Consider the following 13,584-nt stretch of genomic DNA (forward strand, 5'->3'; position numbering starts at 1 on the left):
GAGAGAGAGAGAGAGATATTTTCGATCCTGATTTTGCACAGACAAAAATTTAATAAATTGATCAAGCCAGCCATTACCGACATCCAAACGAGCTAAGATTTTGCAACAACTCTCAAAAATAATATTTTAAACAACTTGAACGACTTCAATCATTAGTTTGAGATCCGAAATGGATCCAATCAATCTAGCGTACACCATTTGGTGTACTCGTAGTTTGGTTCGTCTGTGTACGATTGGTTGACGGCTCCTGACTATGTTTGGGTTATTTTCCATCAACCGCAAATGTTGCAGCTATAAAAACTCATGAAGTTAGGTGAGATAAAAGAACCTGGATAGATTGAAGCGATCGGGATAAATAAGCAATATTTTACCTGTCACTCTTGTCGCCATAACACTATCTCACTGGGGAAGGCCAAAGGCCTATCAATGAACCGGATTGGATCCGAATCCGATAGAATCCAAATTAACTCAAATCCAAACCAATCCAACCGTGGAATTCGCAAAAATCGGATATCTGATCCAAATATCTGAATCCAATCCGAGCATGGTTTTAAATGGTTATAGGCTTACAGCCCTGAATCCTGATGGGTTCGCGAAATTGACAAACACCTCAGTATAGCTGACACCTTAATAATCTCAAAGCATAACTGACTATATTTGTAGGCGTATCATTGTAGAGATAGGAAGTGGGTCTCAGAGTAACAAAATTCTGGAAATCGTAAAGAAAGAGACAGAATAAATGTTCTTGACATATTTATTAGAATTTGAACTAATATAGAGTTCGACAAGCCAAAAGAGAAAAGAAAACAACATATACAAATACGCAGAGAAGCTTCTCACCATCCAAAAAATGGGACAGAAAAAAGAAATATGACATACAAGATAATTTACCTCTTAATGCAATTTTAAAAGGTTTCCCGGGTTGTATTTAAGATGTAAGCCTCCAGCACCGTGTGAATTCGTGAATTGTATCTCCCTTCAAAAAACCAAGTATCATACTATGTCCCTTCCTTCCTTCCCCTTGGTCCGAACAGAATTCTTATCTTTCTGATGTTTCTTTCTTCTTGGAGCACCTACAGCAGCGGGGTCCATCAACGGGCCAGACCACGTTTGGATGGACGTTTTTGTGTAGGAGAAGTTCATGGAACTGAATGGGACATCAGGATGGTCAAAGGCTGGATCTATGTGATGTGAAGAACCTAAGGGGTAACCAAGTGATCCGTCCTGGTGGGGGGGAGGAAACTTCTCACTCTTGCTCTTGGCGTTTGCGTGCGTTATTAGACGCCGCCTCTGTTGTACAAATCAACATGGCATCAGCAGTTGTGATTGAGAAAAGCATGAGTTAAGAAAACAAAAAGAAACATTGTATACATAATTTAAGAAGGGAAAATAAACTTTTGGTCATGATATCCCCAGAGTGTGACCAAAATTATACAATGTTTAAATCTATCAAGTATTCACCAATTAAAAGGTTTATCCCAACCACACGTCTAAAGCCACGTCTCAACAGTTAGTGCAATCCTACAATGCTTATGGATCAATTCATGCATCTTAAGCTTCTAAGGTTTTTCCTGTCTTTTACGTTTTCTTTTGGTTCTTTTGTTATGGGGGACGTGGGAGGTGCAAAATCAGTAGTGTTTAACACAAAGAAGTGGCTTCGATGGTGATTTATATGATGTCATCATGTTATTCGTATCCCTTGTTTCACACATTAACGAAGAAAGCAAGACTGTAAAAGTTCCACACAGACTGCTTATAAGGAAACAAGTAAACAACTATTATGAAAACATGATCCATCTGATAAAATTTCTGGGTCCTAAAGCAAAAAAAGAAAGAAAGTGTGAAATTTCGTAGCTAAATCATGCAAGAACGTCCCAGAATAAAGCAGATTATCTGACGTACATCAAGATTGGTTTGCAGCTCAGCATTGGCTTCCGGAGCAGGGAAAGCCCTTGCAGTTCGATCTCGTGTCCTAGTTTTCTTCACCCCATCAGCATGGGCTTTACCAGCAGCTCTCAGTCTACCATCAAGAAGCTCATTTTAGCTCAGTTAGAAAAATAATGAATAAGAAATGAAAGATTAATTGTTCAACCTCGTCTTAGCTAAGAAAATAAAAGACATTGTCATTAAATTCGGCCATATCAAGATTCACAGTTAAATTTAAGTGGCCTACAAACCTTCTAGATTCTTCATCCCGCAGTTTAGCATCCATCTCCTTGCTGGGAGGATATTTTGGAAGGCTTGACGGATCACAAGCATACGGTTTGGTTGTGAAGAACTGTCAAAAAGACAGAACCATTTACAGTAAGAAAAATGAAAAACGTATTGGGTGAGGATTAACACAGAAAATGAAATGCATCATTCAAAGCAAACAACAACAACAACAATAACAGAATCCATGTAGTCTCCAATCATTGGCGGAATGGGCAAACAGATTCCTAATAAAGAACTTAACAAACTACTTCCTCGTTAAAATGCACGATGTACTTGCAAGTACCTCCATTGCTAAATGACAGAGGTTAATCCAACCTTATCCATACTAACAGGTCAGGAAGATGATAAAATGGACAAAGTGAATCCATGAACTGTTCAGAAGGAATTAAATTGTACGAAGACCAAAAATTGGGCATAATTATTATTTTATGATGAAACCAATAAGCCCAATAATGTGTTTAAAGCCCTTTCACAGCAGAAAGTCAAAACCATGTCAAATCCGCAGCCCAGCTTAATCTTAAAATGACCGCAGCCCAGCTTAATCTTAAAATGACGAGAAGTGTTTGTCTTCCACTAGAAAAAATCCAAACGTTTTCCTACAAAAGCTTCTCATAGTAGGAAGCATTCCTACTATGAGAAGTTATTGGTGTCGAGAAGTTATCAGCTGAGGTACATAGCACGTAAATGTACTATAACTTCAAGCATAAACACACTCTTATTGCAACTCTAAAGTCCATTCTTATCGATTAAGAGGCTCCCTACTGATAAAAGTACCAATTAGGAGTCCCGCAACCCCTGGTTAAGGGTACAGATCTTTTTGAACCCATGCTTGCTTCATTATGCAAGTGAAGCGGTAGCTTTTTAAACTTTCTGCGATCACTCTACAGGAAGCATACTACTTGTGCATACGCAAGCTAATAGCTAGCAGAGATACAACAAAAGCCAAGTAAAAGGTATTAGTTTCTACCTGAAAGAAATAATGCAAGTATTATCAAATTGATTAAAGAAGGATTCTGCATTAAATGCATAGTTCTGACAAATAATGAAGCAATTAACTGACCCATGCTTATTCATGGAATTTCCTTGCAGTGCCTAAAAGCATCAACTCTAAAGGAAAAACCTAAAACTGAACATATTCTTGATTTGACCATTAAGTGCACTCAATAACAAATAATATTTACCACTTAATCTGAAAATGGAATAAAATAGGTCTACACGAGATAGAGCAAGTACGCCAAGAGAGGAAGATTCTCTGTTCTTAGAATTATAAACTCACTTCACTCCTCAATGCAGCTGTAGCGGTTTGACGTTCAGCAGGGTCTATTGCGAGAAGAGTCTCAATCAATGGCAGTGATGAAGGTGGAAAATCTTTAAAAGTCTCTGCTATGCATCTTTTGTATGATTGTTGGGGCTTAAATATGGTTGCATGAGGCAGCTTTGACTTTTTCCAGTATTCTTCAGAAGGAGAGCCACATAGCTTGAATATTTTATGTAGTTGCTCCACCTAAGTGAAATAGACAACGTGAATTGGTTGCCAGGAGAACAATAGCAGGACCCATAAAACCAACAATCCTCTTTTTTCAAAAATTACCAACTAAACAAAGCATATAATAATATCTTACAACCACGGAGTGGTTCTTGTTCAACTAACATGGGATTGGCTTGAGCATACCCACATCCAGAAAAGAAAAAAAGAAAAAAACGCAGCAAATATTTTAATTTGAGAGAAGCAACAAGATAAAAACTGACGAGGTTCACAATGTGAAACTAAACGTAACAAGAAGCACGAGCATCGAGACGATTTCAACATAGTAAAGAAAAGGAAAAACAATTCCTAATCAGGAAAGGGTAAGTTGCAGATCAATAATGCTTACGAGCATGTTTTCGGTAGTCCTATTGTTTCTCTGTTCTATCAAATATGATAAATTGATGCAGGGCAAGGGTAAGTTGTAGATCCATAGCAGCACAATAACGACGACATAACATCATAAACGCGTTTCACCATGAGCTTGTTTGCAATAAAACTAATGGAGCTTAGGCATATCCAAGATGAACACCATTAGCCTCACCGGACTACTCAAAATGACTTCCATTCTGTCAACTAGTTCATACATTTATATCCGGAATTAGAATAAGTAATGAATCAGAACAAAACTAAGAAGGCATGAATCAATTCAGTACACTATCAAGCAGCTCAATCTTTGAAAATATAAATGGTGAACTTGTATTACTTGCAGAGTAAAGCTCAAAATTTTGAGTTACCTCAGTTCGACCAGGCATAATGGGCTTTCCGGCCAGAAGCTCGGCAAGAATGCAACCAGCACTCCAGAGGTCCACACCTACACCATAGTCGGTGGCCCCGAGAAGAAGTTCCGGTGGCCTATACCATAGAGTAACTACCCGACTAGTCATTGGCTGTTTATGATTAGGGTCGAAGAATGAGGCCAATCCAAAATCAGCAATCTTAAGTACCCCTCCATTATCAATAAGAAGATTTGAACCCTTAATATCACGATGCAACACATGTCGTTTGTGACAATGTTCAAGCCCTGATAATAGCTGATCCATGTAACACTTGACCTATCACATTTGCATACACACCATAAGAATACAACCGTTTTCAAAACCAGTAGTCCAAATTCAACCTTCAATAACTAGCAAGAAAACAGATAGAAGCTAACCTGAGCTTCTGTGAACTTGATTCCTGGGCTCGCAGCTAGTCCAGCCAAATCATGCTCCATATATTCAAACACAAGATATAAACTACAAGACATCCTTGATGTCACTAAACCTTGCAACTTCACAACATTGGGGTGATCCAACCGACGCAGAATCAAAATCTCTCTAGCCATGAATTTTACGCTCTCAGGCTCCAAATTATCGAATCGAACCTTTTTCAGCGCAACGATTTTTCCCGTCATAGTATCCCTAGCTTTGTACACATTGCTATACGTACCTTGACCAATCTAATCACAAAATATCGATTATATGTAAGCAAGAGTAACATAATTAACTTTACAAGCATATAGTAATTGAAAAAACTAATTTACCAAAAACTTGCCTTGTCTATTTTCTCGAAAGTGTCAGCTCGACGAGGGGTCCACCCATTAATAGCCTCACCCGCAACAGCAGAGAGCCACGACGGCCACCCGGCCGCCACTTGCTCGCCGTGCACGTGCTTTGGGGGGTTACCCAACCTTGGATTAGGCCTTGGCCTCCTTCTCTCCCCCCTTGGCCTTGCACTCCCATCCTTCTCATCCCCACAATTCTGAACCTCACTTCCTCCTTCCTCAGCTTTTGCAACCCTAACTTTCTCTCTCCTCCCTGATGGCACTGCCAAATCCCTCTTCTCTCTCTCCACCACCACAACCTCTGAGCTAGGCGGACCGGGCGACGAAATCTCTCTCCCAAACACACAACCCATCTCTCACCCACCCCCAAACTCTAACCCTAACCCTCATTTCTCATCACATTCCGCGATCCCCGCCGTCATTCACGCAAACCCAGATCACATCAAAAATCCTAACAGCATAAATCTTCACTGAAACGCTTCTCTCACCCACTCCCAAACCCTAAACCTCATTTCTCATCTCATTCCTCAATACACTCCGTCATTCACGAAAACCGAGATCAAGATAACAGCACAAATCTTCAACAAGACGCTCAATCTAAACGATGGTGTTTGTTTGAGACAACGAATATACACTAATTCAAGAACCCACCTGGCTTTTTGCCTAGGAAAGTACAAGCAGCAATGATTCCTGGGCTAGCCCCACAAATTTATTTGGCAGTCAAAAAAATGAGCTGAAAAGTTGGTACACAGTGAAATAAATCAAAGCATTATTGTGCTTTATCAGATATTAAAGTGGGAAAGTTGAATTCCACTAGAGGAAAAATGATTAATCCTCAATTACTGCTAGTGGGTCGAAGATTTGCATGGAGTGTGGAGAGAGAGAGAGAGAGAGAGAGAGTTGTGATTGGTTTTCCACACTGCTTTTCCTTTCTGTATCTATCTGTAACAGGATATGAATGTAAACAAACGTACACGGTTTTTTGACTCTAGAGTGGAAAGTTGAGAGAGAGAGAACGGCCGCAAGTCAAAAACAGTCCATCGCTCGCTTTCTTTCTTCCACCCACGGCTTCTCTCTCTCTCTCCACTCTCTCTCAACATACTGTAATTGATACTACTAATTTGGAGCAATTCATTTCTACAAAATGATTTTGCTTTTATAAAACCCATAAAATGATTATTTATATGTGGTACACTATCCAACTAGCAAACACGTAGATCATAATATCCGGAGGGAATTTACTAAAAAATTCTTTGAGCACCGTCCCGCGGTACTTGATGGTCCTTTCTCACGACATATTTCTATACGTTACGTGGCGGTGCTTCAAGAGTATTGAATAATTAAACCAATACAAAGAGGTGACAAAATGTTGAATAATACTGGAGGCTTCAGATTCGCTTCGGTCTCCTCTCAGGACTGAAAGGTTCATCCGGGACTTTGTGATTTTTTTAATGTTAATTTTGATAATCGGAGTCAGATCATTTTTTATAACTCATAGAAAATATCAAACACGCTAAAAATTGTTGAGCGGGTGTCGATCATTACGTACCTAATTGTGATATATTTATTTTAAGATCAAAGAGTTTCGATTCTATATTATTCTTTGTTTTGTAAGATAAACGTGTTTTTAAATTATTAATTGATGTCCGATCAACGTAATTTTAGATGATTTTGGGAACCTGAAGACAATAATCTTGGCGAATTATTGAGTAGGCTATATGCTTTGTCTTCTATGAAATAGTAGTCGTAACAATAAGTAGGATAAAAATAATTGAATATGTTTTTTCATAAAATCATTGGAATATTAAATAAGTATATCACTTCAATACACCTACGTGTTTTGTTTTCTACTAAGCTAACGTAAATACAAAATCTTTAATTAAATTTAATTAAAACATCTTCCAAAGAACTGTAATTACCAACCACTCCAATTTTGAGATTCGGGCTTACCACTTTCTTAATTTAAAATATTTTTGTTGAGATTTGCTATTAATCATCTCGAGATAGATAATTTTGTTTATTAAAAATATATCATGTTTTCTAGACTTCTTGGGTGTATAATCCAAGGGGACAAACCACAATTAAATAAAGAAGTATTTTATTACTTCTTTTGTGACAGATTCTCCTACTATTGACCACACAAGAATTTTTTACATTCATCCATTGCTACGAATCTTTGTAAAATTTATGCTTCGCATTTGAAATTAAAATTGTAGAGAATTATTCTGTCAATTTTAAGAAGTGGAGCTCTGCAGGAGATTTGACTCCGCCGTTGGACATGCTATAAGGCGTCAATTTTTTAGCTGGCTTTTGACGTTGCCATCTCATATTGAATTTGACATATGAAAAGGTAGCATGCAAAACCTTTTTCTTTGATTACTTTAGGCATTGAAACTAATACTCTTGTCCAAAGTTGAAAAAAGTATAAGAGAGAAAAGATTTGAGTACATATATATATATATTTCTACATAAATCCTACAATCTTTTACAGAGGTGTCAAAATTTAACACGTCGAATTGCTACATTAGACTTCAAATGAATTGAACATCCCTAGACTATCCGCCACTACGAGTTGCATCACTTTCCTCTATTTTCCTCATATTGATTGTTAGAAACTTAGAATAAGAAGCAATAATTATTCAATGTTTTGCAAATATGATTGCACAAGAACGATATATATCCCTCAAAAAAAATGAATATTATGAGAGAGTCTAATTCATATAATGCCAAAGTTTGATTCCAAAGCAATGACTTGACGGATCGTAGAGGTGGTTTAATTTTTTTTTTTGTGTGATGATTCAGAAATATTGACATCTATTTTTGCTTTTAAGGAAAAAAAAACCCTAAATCTCCAAAGGCAGGCCACAAATTAACACCCCCCCCCCCCCCCACACGCACGCACACACACACACATAATAAATTTCTTTTGCTGAGAAAAAAATCATTGTCTATATATTTATAAGTACAAAACAAAAGATTAAACGGACCGATGACACAACAACATAAGTCACCTGAGACTCAAAAATAAGGAAGACAAGACACTAACCAAAATAACAAAAACCGAACGAAAAGAAAAACATCTCCAACCCTCAAAACCCAACAACAAAAGAACAAATATGCCGACGCAGACGGGTTGTTAAGGTAGGTGAGCTTATATGTTGACCCCCGGGTCCCCCGCCCATTGCCAATCTCTTTCATTGATGCAAGATGGTTGAAAGTGGATTAGATGGAGCACCCAAATTAATCATATATTAGAGATCAATTAGGAGAGGCAGATGACTTATATGAGACCACTAGTAGGCTTGTAATTTGGAGTGGTTAGAGAGAAGATACCAAAGCCAAAACCATTAAGCTAAGATTAGATGGAGTAAACTATGTTGAGAAATGAATTAGGAGTACAATTTGTTTCCCTAATCCTAGGTGGACGAAATCCCTAATGCCTTCTTCTTCTTTTTTTAAATAATGGGTGTCAGTTGGGTCAGCTTACCCGCGTCTCGATTAATCTCGGACTATGAAAGTAATGATCATCTAGACCTCCATAGAAATCAGTACAGAGGGGGTACTATTGGTCATGATCTCAAAAATAATTTTCACAATCAAGTCTGGTGTTATTTTCCATCTTGCTCCCTATGTTTTACAGGTTTGTCATTTAACATGATAATTGAGCAAACAGAAGCCTATAAATATGCAGCATAAAAATGCGAGAAGACAAAAACACTCGCCCTATAAAATAAAATAAAATAAAAAGATAGAGGAGAAGTGATTTTTGGTGACACCGAATCTCACGCATTCCACTGGCCCATAAGTTGATCTTTTTTGGCAATACAACGGTGGCTTGCGTGTTACATCACAATTTTAGAATAAAGTAGATCGATAATGCTGTCATATTCGCCCTATTTTTGAGTTATTGAATTTATGTATGCGTATTTGGGCGAGTTGGTTGAACCATATAAAAAGCAATATATAGCTGATTCGATTCAAGTAACAAAAAAAAAAAAAAATTGCAGTGGGGGCCTGTGTCCCGGTGGGACTACATTAGCTCCGCCACTGGAATCAACCATTGCCTTAAGTGACACTAAAGGGCCCGTTCATTTTGGAATTTTGGATTTATAGGTAATGAGTGTAAAGAGAAATAAAGTAATGATTGAAAATAAAGATAATAATTGGAGAGAGATATAGAAAAAAATAAGAATAATGATTGAAAAGAAATAGAATAATGATTAGAATTCAAAATCCAAATCCCAAAACGAACGGGATCTAAGAGCTTATTGATAGTGACGGGTGAGTCGAAACTGTGAGTTTAAAGGTAAACCTCTTACCCGTTGTCATGCACGCAAGTGACAATTGAGAGGGTGGGACCAGAAGAGAGCTCCAGTTGTAGAAATCACAAACTGATACAATATTGACGACCTACAAGTTTGAGTTTATTTTTTCGGTCGACAAAATTTCCACCTTTAATATTCGAAAGTTCCAATCTTGAACGATTTTTATGCTCTCATCTGATAGAGCGAATCAGTCACACTCCTCTCGCATGCACCTCAAAGCTTATATATACACGTGAGAGAAGTGCGATTGAGTAGTTACGATTGTGTCTATAATCTTACCATTATTTGTAATCAAAAAGAAGTTGGACTCGAATTACTAACGGGTGGCTTTTTTCCAGTTACCATTCTTGCTAAAAAGTTATCGTGAAGGCTCGATAAGGCCATTACAGAGCCTACTTTGACGATCCAAACAGATCATGTTTGTAGGCTTGCCAAGCATATCAATGCGAAAGACTACAGATGGTAAGACTATTGTAGCTATGCAATCATCTTTCTTCAAAAAAGTCAAAACCGTTTTATTCTCAAAATTGGTTGGTTCCATTTTTTTCAAGGCAATTGTGGGATTAGTTTGCCCATCCAATCAACCTTTCTTTTGCACGAATGGGTCTGCTCAAAAGGCTGTGTGGCCTAGGGATTACAAATATAAATGAACTGTTCAAAAAGGCCCTAGCATAAGAATAAATTTGATTTTAAGAATGGGGTTCAGATTCTTTTCGATAACTGTCCCAACAATCTCAAATGCACTACGATACAGGAGACTCTCTCCGGTCGAATTTTCCGCAGAATCCATACATGAAAAACAACTTCTGCAACTTTTAACAGTTACTGCATAGTATTTTCTTATCATATCAAAATCAAACGATGTTGGATCCACCAAAAATGCCTTCCAATGGGATGCCAAAGTGGAGGCGATCCAAATCCTATGTCTTCCCTTTCCAATAGATTACCTTCACTACTAAGCAAATGGGTTTCTAGTAAAATAATGATACCAATGGCCTTAACGTTTTAACTTATCAAAAAAAGAGAAAAGAAAAGAAAGGCCATAATGTTTTACTACTACTTAAACTTGTGGTTCCTGAATAGTAGTACTATCTCAAATAAACCACACTGACGATACAAGGGACGGAGTTAGGATTTGCAAAGAGAGGGTCGAAACTTTAGGATTTGGTAATTCGCATATTCACGTGGTTGTTGAATTTTTAAGTTTTTCTTATATAATTTGAAATTCGAGCATGAAATGTTACTAAAAATATTTTACAAGAAAAAAATAGCCACCTTATATTCATTTCTGGCAAAAGTAATTACTTTTCACTACATCTTAACCCATTTACTTTTTTCTTTCTTGTGAATATTATGCCATTAGTTATTATATTTTTAATTTCAAGTATGGAGGAGTTGATATAGAATATTATGACTATTTCCGCTGTACTCCCTCCGTCTCTAAATATGTATTCGGCGCGCAAACCCAAGCCTTACAAAAAAATTCATGTTTTTCGTTAAAAATCTAATTTTCTTCCACAATCTAATAGAATCCATTGCCATCTATTGATTTGTGAAAAAAAATTAATTTTTTTAACGAAGCAAATGCATTTTTTTAAAGGTCTAAGTTTGCGCGCCGAACACTTATTTAAGAACAGAGAGAATATGATATACTAGGGTAATTCTAGCAAGGCGGCGGGGGCGGGTGGTTGTCCGTCCCCCACCCATATACATACATTCGACTTTGGACGACGCCATAGCAGACTGTTAACTCATACTCCCCTGCCTCGTAATTTTAGTTCCTTTTTTAGAATTTAATTATTTAAAGAGATCTCATCACCGCATCTCAAATTAAGTACTATAAATTTCTGAATTTGGCCTTTATTTTATAAACGTGGAACTATTACTCTAAGGAAATTGATTTTAGCACTCCAAAAAGTGATATAGGGGTTCCAAAATAATGTCGTTTTGTGCATTAATACAGTTCAATTTTGAAACTCCTCCATCAATTTTTAGAGTGTCAAAATCACAATCCTTACTCTAATTCAAAAGAACAAGGACCAAAAAAAAAGGGTTAATTACTTGTTGCCCCCTTTATCTATACACATTTTTCACTTTACACCCTCCAATTATAGAACGCTACAACCTACCCCCTTTATCTTCCAATTCCTAACACATAAGGCCTGCCGTTAGTCTTTTTTTTTTAATCCGCTCCTGCCGTTAGTCTGGAATCCAAAAAATCGTCAAAGGGGCATGTGCATGTCACATGATCTGTAACAAGAAAAAAATTAAGTGCTCTAATTTTCAATCCGTTTGAATCGGTGTGAAGATTTTATTTCTCTGATCATTTTATTCCAAAGGATCATAATTAATTTTTGGCTCTAGGGCTCTCGTTAGTTAGCCCTAAAAGATATTTGGTTCTATTATTTTTTTAGGACTAATTAACGGGAGCTCTAGAGTCAAAAATTAACTATGACTCTTTAGAATAAAATGATCATGGAAATAAGATCTTTGTACCGGTTCAAACGGATTGAAAATTGAAGCACTTAATTTTTCATAAGTACTTTATACGGAGTATATTAAAAAATATGGTTAAAAAATTAAGTGTTCCAATTTTTAATCTGTTTGAACCGGTACAAATATTATGATACGGAGTATACTAACTAACAAGAGCCCTAGAGCCAAAAATTAATTATGATTCTTTAGGATAAAATAATCAGAGACATAAGATTTTAGCACCGATTCAAACAGATTGAAAATTAAAGCACTTAATTTTTTATTATTTTTTATAGATCATGTAACATGCACATGCCCCTTCGATGATTTTTTGGATCCCAAACTAACGGCAGGAGCAGATCAAAAAAAAAAAAAAAACTAACGGTAAGCCTTATGTGTTAGGAATTAGAAGATAAAGGGGGTAGGTTGTAGCGTTCTATAGTAGGAGGGGGTAAAGTGAAAAATATGTTTAGATAAAGGGGGCAACAAGTAATTAACCCAAAAAAAAAAGAAATCTATCATCAACTTTCTGTTTTTGACTTGTCAAAATGGACATGTGTTTTATGGGAGAAATTTTTGGGTGACCGAGTGCCACGTTCGAGCCGTCCAAAAGTATATTAGACGGTTTCAAATTGAGACACTCTCTTTCCTCTCACCTCAACACTCTCTTTCCTATTTCTCTCTTCAAATCTGAGCCATCCAAGATCGAAAATGGACGGCTCGGATGAGCCAAGCGGGCACCACGTGGTATCTGCTCGGCACTTAAAAAATCTTCTCTATTTCTGGACAATCAAATATAAAAAACAATAATGATTCCCACATAAATTTTTGTGCACATATCATGTACATACATTTTTATGGGGCTCATATCGGGGTCTCGTAAAATGATCCAAATCGCTCATCTTTTTTAAAATATTTTTTGGAGGGTTCCCGTAAAAAATCAACTCCAACGGATATCGGTAAGGGCTTTCTCAGAAATCGTAGGGTGAATCATTCTGTTTTGCCCTACGATTTCTGAGAAAGCTCTTACCGATATCCGTTGAAGCTGATTTTTTACAGGAACGCTCCAAACAATATTGAAAAAAAGATGAGCGGTTCGGATCATTTTGCGGGACTCCAATATGAGCCCCACAAAAAAATATGTGCATGATATGTGCACAAAAATATGTGCAAGTAGCACTGTTGTATAAAAAATGGGCTAAAATGAGACGGACGGAGTAATTGATTTCGGTTTCATCATAGTACTAATAAACTCGTTAATAATGTCAAAACTGTTTCTGTTGGTGCCAAAATTTAAATGCAGAAAAATATTGTATACTGCATATTGTACAAGCCTTTTGTGTATTAGAATTTTGACGCCAACAAAAATAGTTTTGATATTATCACTTCCTATCAAGAAGGTTAGATCTAGACGAAGTCCTACAAATGAGAATAATCGTATGGTGGTTTTGGTGCCTAACACCCCTCTCCTCCCCCATATATCGTGCTGAACCCCACCT

At 37.0% G+C, this 13,584-nt stretch overlaps 1 protein-coding gene across 1 annotated transcript; it reads right to left on the reverse strand.

Moving 5' to 3' along the window:
- Positions 1–733: 733 nt before the first annotated feature.
- LOC131322340 (probable serine/threonine-protein kinase At1g54610) lies at positions 734–6,364 on the reverse strand. Its single transcript, XM_058353642.1, has 7 exons — positions 5,276–6,364; positions 4,896–5,180; positions 4,477–4,794; positions 3,491–3,718; positions 2,178–2,278; positions 1,903–2,020; positions 734–1,290 (listed from the first exon to the last, which is right to left on the reverse strand). The coding sequence occupies exons 1-7, from the start codon at positions 5,636–5,638 to the stop codon at positions 994–996; spliced, it is 1,710 nt and encodes a 569-aa protein (XP_058209625.1). The 5' UTR covers positions 5,639–6,364; the 3' UTR covers positions 734–993.
- Between the last annotated feature and the right edge of the window lie 7,220 nt (positions 6,365–13,584).

This window comes from Rhododendron vialii, chromosome 4a (assembly GCF_030253575.1).
Source record: "Rhododendron vialii isolate Sample 1 chromosome 4a, ASM3025357v1".
NCBI lineage: Eukaryota > Viridiplantae > Streptophyta > Magnoliopsida > Ericales > Ericaceae > Rhododendron > Rhododendron vialii.